The sequence below is a fragment of the Gobio gobio genome, assembly GCF_949357685.1.
Source record: "Gobio gobio genome assembly, chromosome: 15".
Classification (NCBI taxonomy): Eukaryota; Metazoa; Chordata; class Actinopteri; order Cypriniformes; family Gobionidae; genus Gobio; species Gobio gobio.
In genome coordinates this window covers 48,782,686-48,805,857 of record NC_137108.1, presented here as the reverse complement: position 1 = coordinate 48,805,857, position 23,172 = coordinate 48,782,686, and the positions used below count along the sequence as shown (strand labels likewise).

The 23,172-nt window shown below is 39.0% G+C and overlaps 1 protein-coding gene across 1 annotated transcript in view; it reads left to right on the top strand.

Moving 5' to 3' along the window:
• The window catches only part of iglon5 (IgLON family member 5), a 305,750-nt gene that overhangs the window by 208,867 nt on the left and 73,711 nt on the right, over window positions 1-23,172 (top strand). Inside the window, exon 2 of the mRNA XM_079837615.1 lies at window positions 22,927-23,008. Within this exon, the coding sequence (XP_079693741.1) occupies window positions 22,927-23,008 (82 nt within the window). The remainder of the gene's footprint in view (window positions 1-22,926; window positions 23,009-23,172) is intronic.

The window sequence follows — 23,172 nt, the reverse complement described above, 5'->3', positions numbered from 1 at the left end:
AAATACATAAATAACCAGGGCCCGTATTCATAAACAATCTTAATGCAAAGAGTAGCTCCTAGTGACAAAATTCTAAGAAAATTCTTAGAAATGTGGGCGTTTACTCTTAAAATTAACAAAAAAAAATCCTAGCAAAGAAAAAAGTAATTCAGAAAGCATCTTAACCCTTAAAAGAGGTCTTACGGTCAAATTTGTTAGGAGCACGGACGAGGACTTTTAAGAGGCTTAAGAGTTTCTTTAGCAGCGGAGAAAATGGCAGAAAGATGAAGAGGGAGAAGAAATGTGTTGCAGACAATGGATGACAGTGACTTAAGACGCTATAGATTAGATCGTGCAGGGATCATGTTTGTTGCATTAAACCCAACTTTCAAACCACCAATTAAATTGACATGCCAGCAATCAGTGTAATTGGAAAGAGTGGAACAATGTTTATAATTCTAAGCCAATCAAATACCTTATAGAAAATGAACAGCATGGTAAATAATAAAAGGATTTATATACATATATAATGTGTGTGTGTGTGTGTGTGTGTGTGTGTGTGTGTGTGTGTGTGTGTGTGTGTGTGTGTGTGTGTGTGTGTGTGTGTGTGTGTGTGTGTGTGTGTGTGTGTGTGTGTGTGTGTGTGTGTGTGTGTGTGTGTGTGTGAGAGAGAGAGAGAACGGTAAAATTGGACAATTTGCGCTTGTATTTTCAAAGTGAAGGCTTAGAATAGACCCTATACTTAAAAGCACACATTTTTTCCCCTTTTTGGACAACCAACCAATCACATACGTAGTCATACGTAGCAAAGGGGTCAGCCCCGCCTCTTCACTAAGATAAAAGTTTTTGTATTTTCCTTGCTCAGAGTTGCTCTCAGATCGGTCCCTAATAGCTAAGACTCCTACTTAAAAGTTTTTAAGCTAAATTAGGAGTTTTCTGAGAGGACTCTTAGAATCTTTATGAATACGGGCCCTGATCTTCACGTCTTAATAATATTTCCTACACTTTTAGTCAAGTTTTATCTGACATTTACCTGTAATTGTTTATGCATATTTTTATTTTGAGCGTTTATATTATTTTAGCATATGTCACGTTTATGTTTTCATGTCTTTTATTTTGTAATTTTGCCTGGTTTCCTGGTTCTTGTCATGTGACCTCCTTGCCCTTATGTGATCATGTCATGTGCTTCCCTAGTTTCTTATTCTGATTGGTTCCCTTGTCTGTGTCTGTGTCTTAGTACACGATGTAACTATACACATCACAACATGTAAATAGTCAAATGTTGGCGTTATTGTGTCACTTGTTGAGCAGTAGGCTAGCTGGAGCCGTTTACCTCCAGTCTTTGTGCTAAGATAGGCTAGCTGGACCTCCAGTCTTTGTGCTAAGCTAGGCTAGCTGGAGCTGTTTACCTCCAGTCTTTGTGCTAAGCTAGGCTAGCTGGAGCTGTTTACCTCCAGTCTTTGTGCTAAGCTAAGCTAGCTGGAGCTGTTTACCTCTAGTCTTTGTGCTAAGCTAGGCTTGCTGGAGCTGTTTACCTCCAGTCTTTGTGCTAAGCTAAGCTAGCTGGAGCTGTTTACCTCCAGTCTTTGTGCTAAGATAGGCTAGCTGGAGCTGTTTACCTCCAGTCTTTGTGCTAAGCTAGGCTAGCTGGAGCTGTTTACCTCCAGTCTTTGTGCTAAGCTAAGCTAGCTGGAGCTGTTTACCTCCAGTCTTTGTGCTAAGCTAGGCTAGCTGGAGCTGTTTACCTCCAGTCGTTGTGCTAAGCTAAGCTAGCTGGAGCCGTTTACCTCCAGTCTTTGTGCTAAGCTAAGCTAGCTGGAGCTGTTTACCTCCAGTCTTTGTGCTAAGATAGGCTAGCTGGACCTCTAGTCTTTGTGCTAAGCTAAGCTAGCTGGAGCTGTTTACCTCCAGTCTTTGTGCTAAGGGATACAGTGAATAAACTAAAGTCCCAAAAAGTCAGCGTGTTCCTTTAAAATAAAAAATAATTCCATATACTTCCATAACTTTTTATACTTTCATTTTTTGAAGTCATGTCTGTTCTCAACACACATTTCGGGAGGTGACATTTAAGGAGCATCAATTTTATAATGCTTGCCAAAAAATTATTTACCATAACATGGGGAAAACATTTGCATACTCATTCTGAATGGTTGCCACTCCTCTGTAGCATTTCCTACACTTTTAGACAGCAAGTTTTTCCCTCCAAAACAGCAAAAGATTCAATTATCGGGAGGCAGGAGTCATTAATAAGCTCGTTCAGTTGTGATACGCCGCAGCGCTTGTGCCGCATACAGAAATTAAACAAAAAAGGCAAATGAGATCTAAATGCCAGCACGAGCACGAATTTGCTCAAACATTCAATTTGCGTTTTCAGCACTTTGCTTTATCTAATGGTTGGAGAAAAGCCTCTTATTTTGGTCTGCTACATTTTTCACGTGCATGGCATGTTCACTTTACCACGATACAAATCCGTCAGCGTTTGCACGGTATACCGCGTGGTCTTTTGGTGGGAGTGTGTGAGGTTTTCTGCGAGGAAAGTAACAGTTTAACTACTGCATTGATCTCGAAGTGCTGTGGGGTTTGGGCTTTTATTCAAGATAGAAATGGGGGTAAAACTGACATGTCTTAGGGGACGTGGGCCTGCAAGGTTCGATGGTAAAGATCTCTGCTGGTGTTTATCGGTCTCTCTATGCCTCGTGGTGGAGCTGTTTATCGACGGATACGTGGAGAGGGGATTTGGTCCGGAGAATTGAGCAGTATGCAAGCATTATATGAACAGAAGACGAGTGGTATAAAGTCACCGGCGTGTGATCAGTGTTTACTGTGCGGTCGGTTTAAGCACAATATAGCCCAGTAGGCTACACGTGTGATCAATACAAACCTGTGTGTAAAATGAGGTACAAAATCCCTTAATCTGTTTGCAAACGTAGCCAAATCTGTTTCTCATGACACCAGCTAAGTCAATACACGATGTGAACTAAGTGGAATTAATGATCCGTTTAAACAGATTCTGTCCATGAACCACTCCAGCCTCTTTTGCAAACTTGAAAGAAGTTAAAGTTCCCTTAGATCACAATGTGTTCTTGATTATGCTGGTCTAGGTGGTCACTGGCTGGTCAAGCAGAAAATCAAACCAAGCATCTTTAGAGTTTATTTTTATTTCTTTTGTTTTTGTTTGTACACTCAGATGTTCAAAAGTTTCAGGTCAGTTCGATTTTTGTATTATTATTTTGCATGCATTAAAATGATCAAAAGTGAGAGTAAAGTCTTTTATAATCTTGTAATCGCAAATAAATGCTGTTCTTTTGAACTCAAAGAATCCTGGGAAAAAAGAAAAATATGAAGCTGTTTTCAACATTGATAATAATCATAAATGTTTCTCGAGCAGTAAATCCTCATATGAGAGTGATTTGTGAAGGATCATGTGACACTGAAGACTGGAGTAATGATGGTAAATTCAGCTTTGATAAATGACACTTTACTATATATTCACATAGAAAATATCTGTTTTAAATTGTAATAATATTTCAGAATATTACAGTTTTTATTGTATTTTTGAGCAGGATAAAAAAAAGTGTATATAATATTTATTTGTCAATATTGGATATTAAATTTTTTATACAGATGTTGCATATTTATCTGCATATTTTAAGATTTATATTATCATCTAGCACTAAATGGATAATAGATTATGATATTAGTGCTGTCAAATCGATTAATCGCATCCAAAATAAACGTTTGTTTACATAATATGTGTGCGTGTACTGTGTACACCGATCAGGCATAACATTATGACCACTGACAGGTGAAGTGAATAACACTGATGATCTCTTCATCTCCTGTTAGTGGGTGGGATATATTAGGCAGCAAGTGAACATTTTGTCCTCAAAGTTGATGTGATAGAAGCATGAAAAATGGGCAAGCGTAAGGATTTGAGCGAGTTTGACAAGGGCCAAATTGTGATGGCTAGACGACTGGGTCAGGGCATCTCCAAAACTGCAGCTCTTGTGGGCTGTTCCCGGTCTGCAGTGGTCAGTCTCTATCAAAAGTGCTCCAAGGAAGGAACAGTGGAGAACCGACCACAGGGTCATGAAGGAACAGTGGAGAACCGGCCACAGGGTCATGAAGGAACAATGGAGAACCGGCGACAGGGTCATGAAGGAACAGTGGAGAACCGGCCACAGGGTCATGAAGGAACAGTGGAGAACCGGCCACAGGGTCATGAAGGAACAGTGGAGAACCGGCCACAGGGTCATGGGCGGCCGAGGCTCATTGATGCACGTGGGGAGCGAAGGCTGGCCTGTGTGGTCCGATCAAACAGACGAGCTACTGGAGCTCAAACTGCTCAAGAAGTTAATCCTGGTTCTGATAGAAAGGTGTCAGAATACACAGAGCATCTCAGTTTGTTGTGTATGGGGCGGCACAGCCGCTGACCAGTGCCCATGCTGACCCCTGACCCCGCCCAAAGCACCAACAGTGGCACGTGAGCATCAGAACTGGACCTCGGAGCAATGGAAGAAGGTGGCCTGCTCTGATGAATCGGGTGTGTGTGTGTCACTTACCTGGGGAACACATGGCGATACATTTTGGATGCGATAAATCGATTTGAAAGCACTATATAGCCTATATATGGATATAATGTCTGCCATGTCATCAGTTACTGACAACAGCATGACAATATTTGTTTCTGCAGTGGCCATAATTTAAAAGTTAAAATGTGAAGTATTCCAGGTCCTCTGAAGTCACATAATAGCTTTGTGTGAGGAACAAACCCAGAATGGATTTGTTTTTCACTCATAATCTTCTGCTCTGCTGTAAATAATGTCAGAATTTGTGTCTGAACTATTCCTTAAGCTGGTTAAGCTGTCTAGTTGGCATTGATAGTACCCAGGCCTGCTGGTCTGTTCAGTGAGAAGCTCAAATCTCGTGTGAAATACAGAGCGATCCATCTCGTGCTTGAGTAAACGGTGACCAGGTGGTTGAAGTCAGTGGCGTCGCGGTGGTGTGGATGTGACAGGTGGCCAAAGGGCAGGTAGGAAGCGGCAATATGAACTCGGCTGTCTCAGAGCAGGAAGAGCAGAGGGAGGGCCGCACGGGGGCTTCACGCAGCCCAGCCGGAGTTAATGGGATCAGACGTGGAAAAACAGGATCTATCTGCCAGTTAATGTTTAATCCTCTCCAGCCTCGGGCTCCAGCCATCTGATAATTCTTGGGCTGCCTCTCTTCATCATCAAGGTGACAGAAGGAAGTGCCTCTGTAAATATTTAATTGGTTGCAGTGTGCCGCCCACTTCTCTTCTTCATCCTCTGGCTCTCCTTCCACAATGTTCTGTTGTAGTCTTTGTCCTTGCCGGCCCGTTGACTAGTGGTCAGCTGCAGTATTACAGTTCAGTGGCTGCAGAAATTCACAAAATATTGAAAGCAATTAAATATAAAACATGAATGAGATAAACTACTTTTCATTTGTAAATGTATTTATATATATTAGGGATGCCACAATTCTCAATATAATATTGAACCGTTCGGTATGGCATTCACGGTTCAATACGCGCTTGTGAATTGCGTTTTTTTCGGTTTCGCATTTAATTAATTATTTTTCTAAATTCCATCATTTGTCTCCATCCCAATACTGAACAACGCGACATACATTCACATTACACGTTAGTGGTGGAGTTATAGGCCTACTCACGGGACACTATAGTTATTCACAATCATGAAAGTTCATTATTTGCATGCGTTTTAAAGCCTTGCCGGTTTCATTCGCGTGCACGGTTTTAACATGCGCTTTTCAAAGTGCGCGCACTAAACGCCTGTCAAACACGTGATTACTGGACTAAGTAGTCGTCTTACTGCGCTAATACAGTCAAATACACACAAGGTTAACATAAACACAGTCGGTTATGTCTAAAGTGAAAGTAAAATCGGTGCGTGTCTGTATATTAGATGCGTGCCGGTTTCATTCGCGTGCACGGTTTTAACATGCGCTTTTCAAAGTGCGCGCACTAAACGCCTGTCAAACACGTGATTACTGGACTAAGTAGTCGTCTTACTGCGCTAATACAGTCAAATACACACAAGGTTAACATAAACACAGTCGGTTATGTCTAAAGTGAAAGTAAAATCGGTGCGTGTCTGTATATTAGATGCGTGCAGGTCTTAAATTGACAGCAGCAGCCTATTGAACACGCGGTCCTTAAAGGGGCAGTTCACCTCTAAAATGATGTCATTATTTACTCACTCTAATATTGTTCCAAAACCTGTATTCATTTCTCGATGACAGAATTTTCATTTTTGAGTGAAATATCCCTTTAATGTTAATACAACAACAAAAGACAAAGAGAAAATCACTCATTGCTCTTGATTGAAAAACGAATACAGTAGCTTTAATAAGAATCAATGTATATTTTATAGTGAAGTCTATGTAGTGTTATATTTTTGCATTCATTCATTCAATTTCATACTTAAATGCTGCTGTACTGCTCTGAGCTGCCAGTGTAAATCTTTATAGACAGTTATTTTATATTATACAGTACACTAGGAATGTGTACAAGGTTTTTTTTAAGTAAAGTTTTAAGTTTAAGTAAGGTTTTAAGTAAAATAAAAAAAGAGTATGGCAATAAAAAAAATGCCTTTTTTCTCTTTAACCTCTTGCTGTTCCTGTCGCCTAAGAATAGAATAACAAAAAATGTATGTGACAAGCCATCAGAACCGAACCGAACCGAAAACCGTGGTTAAAAACCGAGGTATGTATTGAACCGTGGACTAACTGTATTGTTGCATCCCTAATATATATATATATATTAGTTCGATAATGTTTTTTTTATTTAATATTTTTAGGGTATTTTTTATTGTTGCATTTAAATATACATATAAAAGCATTTAAATTAACAATTTTATATGTATATAATATGTATTTGAACATGTATTTGAATATTTAATATTTTTAGGGGATTTCATTACTAAATTATATTTATGCAGCAGTTTTAATCCATTTATTCATGTTTTGAGCATATAGACCTGAAAATGAAATGTTTAATCTTGAATGCTTTGGAGCACAGACTTCAATTTGGTCTCTTTTTAAAGAGACATATCATTGCTCAAGTGAAAAAAGTTGAACTGTTACATTTATTGTTATGAAAAAAAAATTGCACAAAAATACAATTTTCTATTTTTATATGAAACATATATTTTCCAAAACACGTTTTACTCTAAAACACTTTTTTGAGAAAATCAAAACTATAAATGTAATCAAATTTAAGGGTTGCTCTCTCAGAAAATGAGCTTTCAGTCAGATTTTGTTTGTGTGCAGTGCCAAACGCTTCCACTAGATGAAATTTAATCTCCCATTCATTTCCAGTGTGTTTTTTCAGGACCATTTAAAGGTGCACTATGTAACTTTTCCGTTCGCTAGAGGTCGCCTATTCAAAACAAATGCGTAGTTTGATGACACCAAGTTTGAGCGCAGAATCTTGGGACATGTGGTCTTCACCAAAGAATCGGGATATGACTCGGGCAGAAATCATGTTCATGGATGTGATTATTAACGTTACTGTAGTCTGAAGCAGAGCAGGACCGAGTGTTGTGGAGCTGAGGAACCGCTGGAGCGATTGTTAATAAGATGCGGCGGGACTTTTATTATGACACAGTCGCCGGCGCATGAGGTAACGCAGCTCTGTTGATCATATTAGACACATCTGAGTGTGTTGATGGTGTGATGACGTTACTCTGTGCGTTCTCTCAGCGGCTGCTATGACACTTGTTCACACTGCAGTGAGAGTAAAGCGTTTCTGCAGAATAAAACCAGAAACCGAGGGGAACGCAGATATGATGTCATCAACAGGCCACGCCCTCACACGTCCCGGTTCCTCCCTCGGGTAAAAGAGCAATTTCTCACGATTTATGAATAGTTGGAAACATTTGGGATATTGTAAGTACCCAACTGAACAAATATATAACACTAGTGGTTTTTGAATATTTTACTGCAAAAATGTTACATATTGCAGCTTTAACCTTTTCGAATCTTTGAACATATATCAAGTTTCGTACCATTCCAATGAAGTAAAAAATTCTTTATAAAAAATTTTTTCAAAAATGACCAAACAGCCCCAGAGGGTTATTTATAAAGCAAACAACTACTAACTACAGTAAAAAAATAACATGTATATCATTATCATAATGTTACGCTTTTGTTACATCACCCATCCCAACCTTGCGTAACATTATAACTGGCAATCGGTGGAGGAAAAAAAAATAATTTCTTCTTCCTTTTCCTCCTGAGCAGGTTATTGTGACATTTATTATTTCCTCCAGATCCTCAGCATCCGTGATGGTCTGGCTTTCAAAAGTTTCAGTGTTTATTTGATCATCAAGGGCAGCGAGCAATAGATGTGCAGTACAAAGGCGTCGAGGCTCTCCGCCGTCGAACTCCAGCTTGCTTTTGTTAATAACTTTGCGCCAGAAGCAAGTGCAATTACAAACGAGAGCATGTAAAAGTCAAGGGGATACAAATCATGTTTGAATTAATGTCCCAGAGGTCTCGGGGAATCAAGCCCCGAAGCCTCTCTGTGGCGAGGCACCGAACGCAGCAAATGATGCATCTGTTTTAGGCCCAGTGAACAGTTAAAGGAAGCTGAGGGTGTCTCTAGACACGGGAGACACGCTCTAGGAAGACGTTTAACTTTGAAGGACAGAGCTAAAGAGAGCTTTGAGTTGTTGGACCAAGAGATGAAATGTAAGTGCTGTTGAATGAATGCCAGAGCTGCAACATGGTATTAATGATCTGAAGAAAGTAGCTGCTACGGTGAAAACTGCTTTTTCATGCTGTTTCGGCTCCTGTGGATCCACGGTTGTTACAGTGTTGACAGTTTTACTAGGTTTCATCTTGTTTTGTAATGTCTTTTTTCCCCATTTTAATTGTTCGTAAATTCTTATTTTGTATATCTGGATCACTTTGCTGTCACTATGCGATATGCACAGATGATCTTGTTAATAAATACTTTGCATTTCGTTCCAAATTTGTATAAAAGAAAATTGGTGAAAAGCGTTTAAGTTCTTCTAGCCTGGCTCCGCCCTCCTACGTACTTCCACTCAATTTTCATTTTCCTTCAGTTCTCCGTCTGGGACTGCGGTATATGCTCTGGTTTTCTCCGGCCGAATTTTAACCGGTCCAATCAGCGAACAGAGGGAGCGGCTGAGAACGATGACGTTGATGGGTTTTAAAACTGGGGTCCTCCAGAAGGGTCTAAGGGGAACCCAGAACATTTCAGAGAATAAAAAGACAAAGCAAAGATACACTCGAAAAAATGCTGGATTAAAAATAACCTAAATTGGGTTGAAAATGGACTAACCCAGCAATTGGGTTGTTTTAACCCCGCGATTGGGTTGTTTTAACCCAGCAATTGGATTGTTTTAAGCAAACATTTAACCCAACTGCTGGGTTAAAACAACCCAATTGCTGGGTTAGTCCATTTTCAACCCAGCTTGGGTTATTTTTAATCCAGCATTTTTTAGAGTGTAGATAAAGTCTACCGAACATTCTAACTGTTTAATTTCTAAATGTTTCTCTGCTTTCTTTCCGTATACATACTTTCCAGTATTGTACATGTTTGCTTTGTATCTATCTAGTGAGTTTTTCTCACTATAATCCCCTTTATCTTGCTCACTGGGAATGTAAGGCAGTATTCTTAACACAGTACGTAAGATGCTTACATACATTATTGTGAAAGTTGCTTATACAAATCATTTTTAAATGTTTTCTGTTTTATACAGCCAACATTAAGTATAGCCAAATTAAGTTTTGAAACAATATGTTGTATTTATAATGTCACACTTACTATATATTTATACTATTAACGGTTTAAATGTTTTTTTTTTTTTCTTTTTTCATTTACATAAAAATATATAGATGGTTTTTAGGAAGGGGGTCCCTCCTAAAAGGTACATCATATTTGGGGGGGTCCTTGGCATCATAAAGTTTGTAACCCTCTCCCAGACCCGGCTGACACGTATGTAGGCAGGATATGTTTTAAATCAACATAAAAAAAAAAATAGAGATATTCGTTTTCTTTTTCTCAATGACTGTGTTTCCACTCCTCATGTTGTTACAAAATGGAATACATTAGTGGAAGAAGGTTTGGACTCTCCCTAACAAGTACCTATTGGTAAATAAGGTCAAAGAGATTTCTTTTAAGCTTATTCATCGATATTTCCCCGTCAAAACGTTCATGGTGTCAAAGTTTCAAATTGTACTTTTTGTGATTCGCAACCAGAGACTATCTTACATCTTTTTTGGCATTGTGATCATACAAGAAAACTTTGGCAAGACATTTGCCAGTTCATTGTAAACATTATATATAAAGACTTTGAGCTTTATTTCAAGGATGTTTTGTTTGGGTTTTTCATTTTTGAGAAGCAATATGAAAATATTTTTTTTCTTTGCAGCTTGATTATTTTGCTTGCAAAATATTTTATCCACAAATGGAAAACTATGAAAGTTACCCCCAATTTTTCTCACTTTCAAGATGTTAAGATATACATTAAATCCTTATCTACCTCCTGTAACAAAAATGCATTATTTTATTTAAAAAAAAGTTTTGTGGGGAGGCTTGTGTTTAATTGATACTTCCTCATTTATTTGTTTATTTTAATTTTTATTTACTTATTTATATCTCTCAGAATTCAAATGTGATGTAACGTTTGTCCGTCCCTGAACCTCTGGCTCTGTTTTTTGGCTTATGGCTCTTCACTTTTATATTTTATATTATATATATATTTTGTAAGTAGTCTAGTAAGTCTAGTTTAAAGACAGATGAAACAGCGCTGATACTCTCAATAACACTGACTCATTGAAACACTGAGCCACAACGAAACAGTTAGAAGGCTTTCAATCCACAAATCACCAGCATTTACTGTAGTAACACTAACTGTAACCATGGGATTGTGGCAGAAATGTGGGAAACTCATATCAAATTTGATATTATTATGTAGACATTAAATGTATTAAAGGAATAGTGGAAATAATTACAGTATTTACTGCTAACAGTGCATTTGTATTATAAATATGTCTACTGTTTTTCATAACAAATACCGAAGAAACAATACAGTTACTTTTTACCATGGCAATGAGGTGCAATGCATGGTTTTACCTGTGGTTAACATGATCCAAAATACTATGGAAGACCACATTTTATGAGGATGTTTGACAGATATTACAGTTTTTTTGATAATGAACATAACTTTACATCTGCATCCCAACTGAAGCTACTAGCAAATGTGCATTTATAAGAGACAAAACATGTAATGCTAATTTGTGAAACGTTCATGTTTGGCAAGTGTGTCATGGTCAAACCACAGTTAACCACAAGAATCTGCCTGTAAACTTGAAAGAATGGCTATTATATGCCAATAAGTGCTTCTCTGCCGCCATCTACTGGTTATAGTGGTCATTTCATGTCTTTTTTATTTTTAAATAAAAGTGTGTTTCATAAAAGTTTGATTACCAGTGGCTTAGTTTCCCAAATTAGACAATCTTTGAAAGGATAAACAAATAATGTTTTTAGTCATCACATTAAAAAGAACATTTAAATTGGATACAAATTAGAGCTTTGATGTGTTTGAAAAAAAAGTTTGAAACACTTGAAAGTCCTTGAAAAGTGCTTGAATTTCACTTTCAAAAGGTTGTACGTACCCTCAAATGAATCATGTAAAAACAATTGACTATTTCTGCCACAATACCATGGTTACAGTTGTTGTTGATTTGTATGTTTGTCGACTGAAAAGCCTTTTTTGACTTTGGAAGATGGTGGTCTAGTGGGTTAAACCACTGAACTGATACACAGAAGGTTGCTGGTTCAATCCCAGCAGTCGCCACCAACAGTGTGTTCTTGAGCAAGGCACTTTACTCCATGTTTTGTCCCTGTAGTACGTTTTTGGATAAAATGTAAATGTAATGTGTTCATTCATGGCACAATGTATCTTCTGGTTTCCACGTCTGTGCTGTTTGATGTGGCCTGCGAGAAAACCTGTTCTGAGCTTGCACTGCGCTATCTATTATTGGTCCGAGCTGATAAACGAGTAGTGTGGTTTCATTCTGCGTTCATTTCGTTTGTCGTTTTATGTTTCTTGTAATGTCAGCTCTTATCAGTAGGGCACAGTGGTGGTGGCACCAATGCGACCTCTAACACAATTTAGTTGCACCAGCAGGAAAAAAGGTTGCAAATGCAAGCTTTTGGTCTCAGTCTGGAGCCCAGATGATGAACCGTCCAATGCTATTTTTTGTTTTGTTCCCGGTAATTTGCTAAATGGATAAAAAAAAAAAGCTACTGACAAATACTTTTTTAAACTGCAATTTAAAAGTTGCATTTCAATTTTTTTTTATTGTTAAATGTAACTACATTTTAAACATATTTACACAATCAATGCAGAAAATTTGTCCTGTATAACTCCATCATAAACCGCTCCGTCTGCCTCTGACACTTTTTCTGAAACTGCATCAAGGGCCATCTTTGGTTCATGTGTTTTTTATGTCGCTCTCTGAGGCACTTTTACTTTGTACTGACTCTTTCACAGCTGTTTTCACACACTGTCTTAGGTCCGTAGGGATGGAGATTGAGTTGTGACAGATTTGAGAACGTGAAACTCTGATGTTGTGGATCCTATAGCACATCCTGCAGCCCTTGGCGGTGTTATGAGCCAATGCATTATGGTTATCTGTCTATCTAGAGCGTTTTTACATTGCATTGTTCTAGGGATACAGCGGTCAAGTTGTTTGTGCCCCCAATCCGATCTGATACATTGAATATTAAGTGTCTGCCGAATCCAATACCAAGTCATGATCCGATACTTGTATTTTCCTAGTGTTTGGTGCATGCTTCAAGTTATTAAAATCAATCCAACGTATACAGGGATGTGCAGAGAGTTTCTCAGGGGCAGGGGCTCAAATGTACAAAAGGGGCAAATATCACTACTAATTCCAATATAATCCAATATTTTCAGCAGATAGTCAACCAAATTGCCTGTTACCACCACCTGTACCTCCGTCAGGAGACCACGGCTTTAAATCGTAGACTGTAAAAAAAATATGGACATAGTGTCCGTGACGTCACTCATAGGATTCTGAAGAGCAGTTTTGAAGCGTAAAGTAGGGTCGAGCTGGCCGTTGTCATCTTGGCAGTAAATCCATCGCCCGTCACTCCCGGATAACAGAAAATGGGTAAAGCTTTGTCCAGCTTTCCGTGTTTTCACTGTTATGGGGGCGCTATTACACACCTTCTGAAAGAGTACTGAATCTTCTGATCAAAACACATGCGAAGAAGAAGCAGAAACAAGCAATATTATATTAGGGTTGATGGACTCCATCTGTGTTTTGATCATCGTTCTGAATCCAGATACGATCAGTTAAAAAATGCTTAATTGGCCCCAATATGGATCCTTGAGGTCAACTCGGGACATCCCTACATTGCATGTATATCCGGTACGTTTGGGAAGGGAATAGTTATTCACCCTTGTGTTTGTGGCAACCTGATATTAAACTTAATGTGATTTTAACATAATTAAAAAAATTTTTTATTATTAATTGCCCTGTCTGTTTTGTTGTATTATCAGGTGCATTTCTCACTACCCCCAAATATTATTTTACTCCAGTAAGCAAACCTGGTGCATCATCTCATTTCTGCTGGGATCAGCCTGGGAAAAGACCGATGTGGTTTGCACAACAGAGCGAAAATAGAATGGAGCACTTCATAATCAAGCATATTTGTGCATGCGGCATGGGAGTGTTGACCCAGCTAGAGATATAAAACGCCAAGCTGGGGAGCAGAACCTGCCAGGTATTAAAATCTGAGGTGCCAATTGAGCTGTGAAGATAAGAATTGAAAAGGGAATTGGGAATAGCCTGCTCTGTTTTATACCCATCCCCATAATGCACTGGGACTTTACCATGTGCATGCATCATCCGCTTGATGCAAAGTATTTGAAGAAATGGAAGTAAGTCAAACGAGGAGATTTTTGTATTGAATCACCCTTGATGCTTTAGGTTTAATGCTTGATTCATTGAACTGTGCTGTTATTTGTCAGGACGTCTGCAAGGTTGTTTCATAAATCGAGAACAAAGCGCAACAGCAGAAGGAACCTTGGCTTTTTAGAGAGTTGGAGGAAAAAGCGCCCTGCATCCGGGCTTCCCTGAAGCGCATAGCAACTAAATTTGCTTTAAAGCCAGAGAATTTCAGGGATGTTCGCAATGCAATACTTGCGTGCTGATAACATCATACTGCACAGTGCATACTATGCATTGCCTGCTGTTTATTAAAAAATATGCAGTGGAAAATGTAGTATGCTACATGTTTAATTGTAGTTGTCCTGTCATCTATGGTTATTTTGCATTTAAATGTCTTAATGTTTGGTAGTCTGAACAAATAATACATCAATATGATATTAATGGGGAACAATTAAAGTCTTGATTTTGTTTTTGGGCTCTACTAGAATAGTTTGTCATGCTTGTATGTTCAAAAAACACCTTCTTTTCCGCATATTCTCCATTGTTGCAGCACCTCTTTTCCCAGTCTGTCAGTAACGCTCTGGGTTGAGTTTCCTTTACAGTGTCGTAGCTCACTGATTAACTACCACAGCACGATGCATCGATGAAGAAATCAACTAGTTAGTCACGACTGTTTCCCGAAACGGTATTGTCGCAAATTTGTCGTTCAACCATACTGGTTCAGTAAAAAACAAATTTGACGACGGACCGTTGAATTATTAGAAAAATAATGCGCACCCGCTTTGTGTCGTAACCGCGTTACCACCTCGGGTGTGCATTATTTTTCAATAATTCAATGGACCAGAGTCAATTATTCCACTTATACTATAGTTATCACACCTCAAAACATTGTCCAGTTGATGTATTTCAAGACATTTGTCAGTTTTTGTCCTTAAAACACTAATTTCTTACGCATCTAAACCCAAGCCCCCAAAACGTCATTTTAGAGCTAGTAACAGTGGCTTGAGCCATTGATAGCAGTCTAATGCAGTTATTAATGCAGTTATTATAGAGAGAGTGAGAGAGCGTGTGTGAATTACCTCAGTTTGTGCGTCTCTTTCATATGAAACTGTAAGAATAGCGCCTTTATTACCTCGCTAGTGAGAAATGTGTAGAAAGAGAGTATGTGCTTTTCGTACATTATAAAACGTAATTGTGTGGTAAAAAATCTATTGTTTACTATATGCATTTCCTTGCTCAGTGTCGTTGTGGGTTTTGGTTCTTTTGCTGTTGTTGTTTGTAAGGACCTTTGAAATAACTGAATTCATTTGGCGGAGTGATACGCGCTCTCTCTCTCTCTATAATAACTGCATTAATAACTGCATTAGACTGCTATCAATGGCTCAAGCCTCCGTTACTAGCTCTAAAATTATGTTTTGGAGGCTTGGGTTTAGATGCGTAAGAAATTAGTTCAACACAAGAGTGTTTAAAGGACAAAACCTGACAAACGTCTTGAAATACATCAACTGGACAATGTTTTGAGGTGTGATAACTGTAGTATAAGCGGAATGATTGACTCAAAATAATGAATTATTGAAAAATAATGCACACCCGAGGTGGTAATGCGGTCACGACGTGAAGCGGGTGCGCATTATTTTTCTAATAATTCAACGGCTCAGCTCCTGCAAGGACTTCAGATGATGCAGCACCGCTGTTTAGTTCCTGTCTCTATGAAGCCCCTTCTTCTGAAAAGCACACTGTGCTCTGATTGGTCGGTTGGACCAGTGTGTTGTGATTGGTCAAGCGCTTCCAGCGTGTTTGGGAAATGTCCCGCCCCTTACCATAACCGCCAGTTTCAACACACTACTAACTAACTCAACCAGGCCCCGCCCCTTTATTCTGCATATGAATTATTTAAATGAGGAATATTTTGACGTGTTCGTTCCCAGAAGAAAACTCAAGACTACAATGGAGGCGTTTCAGGAGTTCAGAAACACTGACACTGATGTAGAGAAGAACTCCCGCTGGAGGGACTGGAACTTTGCAGAGTTTTTTCATGCAACACCCTTTTTTAAAAGCTGCTGTAAAAATCTGACTCATTCATCTCACTGGAGTTGGAAGGTCACATTGGGTGCGATGCACTGTAGGATACAGCAGTGTTCATTAGTGTACAGAATAAATTATAAAAATGTCAATTTATACGCAGCCAGAGTTATTATCTTTGATTCATCTTGTTTAGATTAATGTAATGCAAAGTGTGTCTTGGGCCCAAAATCTCCATCAGCATTCGTCTTTTTGCTGGCATTTTATTTTTACTCGATTGGCAAGTAGATTTAAAAAAGCTTTGTGACATGGTGCATTATCCTGCTGGAAGTAGCCATCAGAGGATGGGGACATGGTGGTCATAAAGGGATGGACATGGTCAGAAACAATGCTCAGGTAGGCCGTGGCATTTAAACGAGCCCGATTGGCACTAAGGGGCCTAAAGTGTGCCAAGAAAACATCCCCCACACCATTACACCACCACCACCAGCCTGCACAGTGGTAACAAGGCATGATGGATCCATGTTCTCATTCTGTTTACGCCAAATTCTGACTCTACCATCTGAATGTCTCAACAGAAATCGAGACTCATCAGACCAGGCAACATTTTTCCAGTCTTCAACTGTCCAATTTTGGTGAGCTCGTGCAAATTGTAGCCTCTTTTTCCTATTTGTAGTGGAGATGAGTGGTACCTGGTGGGGTCTTCTGCTGTTGTAGCCCATCCGCCTCAAGGTTGTGTGTGTTGTGGCTTCACAAATGCTTTGCTGCATACCTCGGTTGTAACGAGTGGTTATTTCAGTCAAAGTTGCTCTTCTATCAGCTTGAATCAGTCGGCCCATTCTCCTCTGACCTCTAGCATCAACAAGGCATTTTCGCCCACAGGACTGCCGCATACTGGATGTTTTTCCCTTTTCACACCATTCTTTGTAAACCCTTGAAACGGTTGTGTGTGAAAATCCCAGTAACTGAGCAGATTGTGAAATACTCAGACCGGCCCGTCTGGCACCAACAACCTTGCCACGCTCAAAATTGCTTAAATCACCTTTCTTTCCCATTCTGACATTCAGTTTGGAGTTCAGGAGATTGTCTTGAGCAGGACCACACCCCTAAATGCATTGAAGCAACTGCCATGTGATTGGATGATTAGATAATTGCATTAATGAGAAATTGAACAGGTGTTCCTAATAATCCTTTAGGTGAGTGTATATATATGTATCAAGCACTGTACATTTACAAAAAAATTTTTTTATTGATAATTGATTCATTTTAATTTTTAGGTGCCACTTCTAGGCTGTGTTTGCACACCAATCTACGTTTCAGTACAGCACGCAGAATTTCTGTATGCAATACACACCGATCAGGCATAACATTATGATCACTGACAGGTGACGTGAATAAAACTGATTATCTTTTCATCACGGCACCTGTTAGAAGGTGGGATATATTAGGCAGCAAGTGAACATTTTGTCCTCAAAGTTGATGTGTTAGAAGCAGGAAAAATGGGCAAGCGTAAGGATTTGAGCGAGTTTGACAAGGGCCAAATTGTGATGGCTAGACGACTGGGTCAGAGCATCTCCAAAACTGCAGCTCTTGTGGGGTGTTCCCGGTCTGCAGTGGTCAGTCTCTATCAAAACAGACGGTCCAATCAAACAGACGAGCTACTGGAGCTCAAAGTGCTCAAGAAGTTAATGCTGGTTCTGATAGAAAAGTGTCCGAATACACAAAGCTATGGGAAGAAGGCAAGCCGGCGGACCTTCAGGGGTCTAGTGTAGTCCATGCCTCGACAGGTCAGGGCTGTTTTGGCAGCAAAAGGGGGACCAACACAATATTGGAAACATAATGTTATGCCTGATCAATGTATAACTCACAATGCAATGCACAAGTAATATTAACCACCATTTTTAACCAAAGCAAAACACTTTGTGCATTAAAACGGTATACATTCTGCAAAAATCATTCTAGCTCATATATGCGTACACACATCCACAGAAGCACTTTTCTTTAAAAAGAATGATTAATAATGAAAATAATGAAAGATGATTAAGCAATTACTCTAATATAAATCAGTCCGTGCCCTTGTGTGCCGGAAGTCGAGAAAACTTAATTTAGCACTGCCATTGCCGGTCACTTCAGCGGATAATGCAAAGCAGCTTTATGCAATTTGTGTACGATAGCATGACGTGCATGACAATGCAGCCCACGCTTCTTTTCATTACTCGGAGCAATTTGGGGCGCCTCCGCCGTGGCTCCCTCTCAAATTAAAAAAGCCCAGCGCTTGGCCATCACATGCCGCTCTGCTTAAAATCCACCGTCTCCTTTTGTCTTCCTCCCTTCCTCTCTCCAATCACACTTGGCAAGCTGTCGGTTCACTGGCTCCGCGCGCACGTTAAACACCACGGACCTTCCGGCTGCTTCTTAACTCTTGACTGCACTTGTGTCTCGTATATTAAACCTCGAAGGCAGGATGACCAAATATTGGCCGGCAGATATTAAGGACAGTGGCGGTTATGACGGGGATTATGAGCAGAGCTGGAAGACGCTGGCATTTGGCAGTATTGACGCGGCCGGCGACGGAGCCACGCCGGGAGAGAGAGGCCTCTGTTCCGATAGCGCGCTAATCTCTATTTGCAGAGGAAATTGGAGCGTATTTTGCACACTGAATAGATAAGAACAAGAATGGCGTTTGAAAACTAAAAAGGAATTTGACGTTGTTTTTGCCACCTGCAAACAGCCCGAGCAAATTCACATTTCCTCTGATGTCCTGCTCGCTTTGCATCACAGTATGATTTCCGTCTGTAGTTTTATTTGTGCATATGAAAACGCACGTGTATGTGTTTGTACACACAAGTGACGGCGTTTGTGCACGAGTGTGTGTGTTCCCATTGTCTGCCAAATGCATATAAAGGTGATATTATGACAGATACATTCTCATTTACCATAAATAAATTTGCAGATGTGTGATATAAAGACACCTTGTGAGACACCTTGAGTGATAATTATGAGAAATAAAGTGCTAGTTGTGAGATAATAGTCTCAATTGTGAGAAATTAAGTCCTATAGCTGACACATACAGTAAAGCACCTGAAATGTATTAAGTTAGCTTATGATCATCATATGTATGGAAGTTTGTTTCTGCCATGGAATAAAATAATTTAAAAGACAATTGCAGCATTTGCAGGTTTATATTTTGCAATTCTGACTTTATAACTTGCAATTCTGACTTTTTCCCCCCTCAGAATTGAGATATAAACTCACAATTGCGAGTTATAAAGTACAATTTTGAAGAAAGAAAAAACAAACGAGTTTATATCTCACAATTCTGACCTCATAACTTGAAATTTCAACGTTTTATCTCACAATTCGGAAATTTTTCTCGCAATTACAACTTTATATCATGCAATTCGAACATTATACTCGTAATTATATTGCAATTCTGACTTTCTCGCAATTGCGACTTTATATCTTGCAATTCTGACTTTTTTCTTACAATTCTGACTATTTTCTCGCAATTCTGAATTTTTTTTGGCAATTGTGTTCAAATTCAATTCAATTCAATTCAATTCAAATTTATTTGTATAGCGCTTTTCACAATACACATTGTTTCAAAGCAGCTTCACAGAAAGTGCATTTCATAAATGTACATTGAAAAATGTTAGAAAAGAGAATGTTAAAGAAAAAATGTTAGGATAAGTTAATCAATCATGTATTATTTTAGGCCATAACAACGCTGGCGTTGAGTCGTCTCTTCACAGGCGTCGAGTCGTCTCATCACAGGTGTCGGGGCATCTGAAGTCTCCATCAGAGGCTGGATACAAACTGGAGCTGACGAACTAGTTACCTCGGGACTAGTGTCCCGAGATAACAACAGAAAAGCAGATGGGAAATAATTAGCATAGCTGCTGTTCAGAATATTAATGCTGTTGGTGCGATTTAACTGTAGTATAAAACGTAATTATAATGTGAATGCTTGGCTAAAGAGATGCGTCTTTAATCTAGTTTTAAACTGGGATAGCGTGTCTGAACCTCGAACAATATCCGGAAGACTATTCCAGAGTTTAGGAGCTAAATGTGAAAAAGCCCTCCCTCCTTTAGTGGACTTGGATATCCTAGGAATGACCAGAAGCCTCGAGTTTAGTGATCTTAAAGAGCGCGATGGATTGTAGGGCGATAAAAGATCAGTTAAATACACTGGAGCTAGCCCATTTAGGGCTTTATAGGTCAGTAGCAATACTTTGTAATTGATACGGAACTTAATAGGTAACCAGTGTAGAGATGATAAAATTGGTGTTATATGATCATATTTTCTTGACCTAGTAAGCACTCTAGCAGCTGCGTTTTGAACTAACTGCAGTTTGTTTATTGAGGATGCAGGACAACCAGCTAATAAAGCATTACAGTAATCTAGTCTCGAGGTCATGAATGCATGAACTAACTTTTCTGCATCAGAAATAGATAGCATGTTACGTAGCTTGGCAATGTTTCTAAGGTGGAAAAATGCCGTTTTTGTAACATATGAAATATGACTTTCGAAAGATAAGTTGCGGTCTAATATAACACCCAGGTCTCTTACTGTAGTGGATAAAGCGACAGGACATCCTTCCAAGTTAAAGTTGTATTGTGAGAGGTTTTGTGGGCAATTTTTTTTTGGACCAATAAGTAACACCTCCGTTTTATCTGAATTTAATAGCAGAAAATTACACGTCATCCAGTGTTTAATATCATCAACACACGCTGTCAGTTTAGATAATTTAGCGTTTTCATCTGGTCGTGATGAAATATATAATTGAGTGTCATCAGCATAACAGTGGAAATTAATTCCATGTTTTCTTATAATATTACCAAGTGGCAGCATATATATTGAGAATAGCAGAGGGCCTAGCACGGATCCTTGCGGCACCCCATAGTCTACTGACGTCATCTTTGATTTTTCCCCATTTAGACAGACAAAATGGTAGCGGTCTGATAAATACGATCTAAACCAGTTTAATGCCTGTCCCTGAACACCAGTGTAATTTTGAAGTCGATCTAATAGTATTTTATGATCTATAGTATCGAACGCAGCACTAAGATCGAGTAGAACTAGTATTGAGATACAGCCTTGGTCAGAAGCTAGAAGTAAATCATTTGTGATTTTAACGAGTGCAGTTTCTGTGCTATGATGCTGCCTGAATCCTGATTGAAATTTTTCATAGATATCATTTTCTTGCAAGAAAGAGCACAATTGAGCGGACACAACTTTTTCTAGTATTTTAGACATGAATGGAAGATTTGATATTGGTCTGTAATTTGCTAGGTTATTATGATCTAATTGTGGCTTCTTAATGAGAGGCTTTATGACTGCCAACTTGAATATTCTTGGAACATGACCTAAAGATAAAGACGAGTTAATAATATTGAGAAGAGGCTCTTCCACTACAGGTAACAACTCTTTCAGTAGTTTAGTTTAGTTCAAATCTCGCAACTCTAACTTTTTCTTGCAATTACGACTTTATATCTCACAATTCTGACTTTTTCTCGCAATTACGACTTTACATCATGCAATTCGTACTTTATAACTCGTAATTATATTGCAATTCTGACTTTTTCTCGCAATTACGACTTTATATCTCGCAATTCTGACTTTTTTCTCGCACTTCTGACTTTCCCTCACAATTAGGATTTCATATCATGCAATTCTTACTTTATAACTCGTAATTATATCGCAATTCTGACATTTTTCTCGCAATTACGACCTTTTTCTTAAAATTCCAACTTTTTTCTTGCAATTATTTTTTCTTTTAAATCTAGCAATTCTAACTTTTTCTTGCAATTGTGACATTATATCATGCAATTTTGACTATAACTCAACTCAAAATTCAGACTTTATTATCACTCGCATTTGCGACTTTATATCACTCAATTCTGAGAAAAACAAGCAATTACTTTTTTTATTCAGTGACGGAAACAAGCTTTCATACATAATTGTTATTGTTAACTGAAATAAAATACGGTGAAGTTCTAAAATTACTTAAGATAAATAACTAATAAAATTGACAAAAGCACAACAAAATTACCAAAAATTTAATTTGAATGAAAACTGAAAATATCTTTCTTTATAAAGCACATTTAAAAACAACCATGGTTTGCTGTACATAGAACAAGAGAAAACAAGAAAACAATATAATAGAGCCATTTGGCTTATAATATCAAATAAGGCAAATATGCTATAAAATAAAATATGTAAAAAATAATAATAAAAATAAAAGCATTTGGCAGCATTGATGCGGCAGCAATGGTAACACACTAATCTCTATTTGCACAGGAAATTGGAGTGTATCTTGCAAAACCTCAATAGATAAGAACAAGAATAGCGTTTGAAAACTAAAAAGGAATTGGTGCCACCTGCAAACAACCCGAGCAAATTCACATTTCCTCTGATGTCCTGCTCGGTTCGTATCCCGGTATGATTTCTGTGTGTAGTTGTATTTGTGCATATAAAACGCACGTGTATGTGTTTGTACACAAGTGACTGCGTTCGAGCGAGTGTGTGTGTGTGTGTGTGTGTGTGTGTGTGTGTGTGTGTTCCCATTGCAGCGGCGGTCCCTTCATTTCACGCTCTGCCGCTTGCGTGCGAATCCTCTTCCCCGGGCTCATTATCAGGTCTGTTCGACGAGTGCACGGCCAGGCGGATCGCGGGGCAGGGCCCAATCATTATTCAAGCCCGCTGACGGTCAGCGCCGACGGCTCCATGCTGTCGTTTTGCGGTCTTATTATTCTCTCCTCACAAATAACTAAGCAAAACCACAAAAACAAATCCTGCCTGACCAGGATCAATGAGGTCTTCAGTACCCGCCATGCCGCCCGGGGGACTCGGGGATCGAGTGGACCTTCTGTTGCTGGAGTAACTGCTGTATGCTCAGTGCTCACCGTCTCTCCTCTCGTTTTCTTTGGCAGGGCCCACCGGTGCTCAGGCGGCCGAGTACGGACACTTGCCCGACAACATTACCGTGCTGGAAGGAGAAAGCGTCATTTTGAGGTGACTTCACATCACACCTGCATCCTTGTGTGTTATATCATATGATTCAAAAACGCTAGTTTTTTGGCTTTTAGTATGAATATGTCTGTTTCCTATAAGCTAGGGTGCTCCAAAACAATGACAAAATTCACATTTAGATATTATAAGCATTCAAAACGTACAGT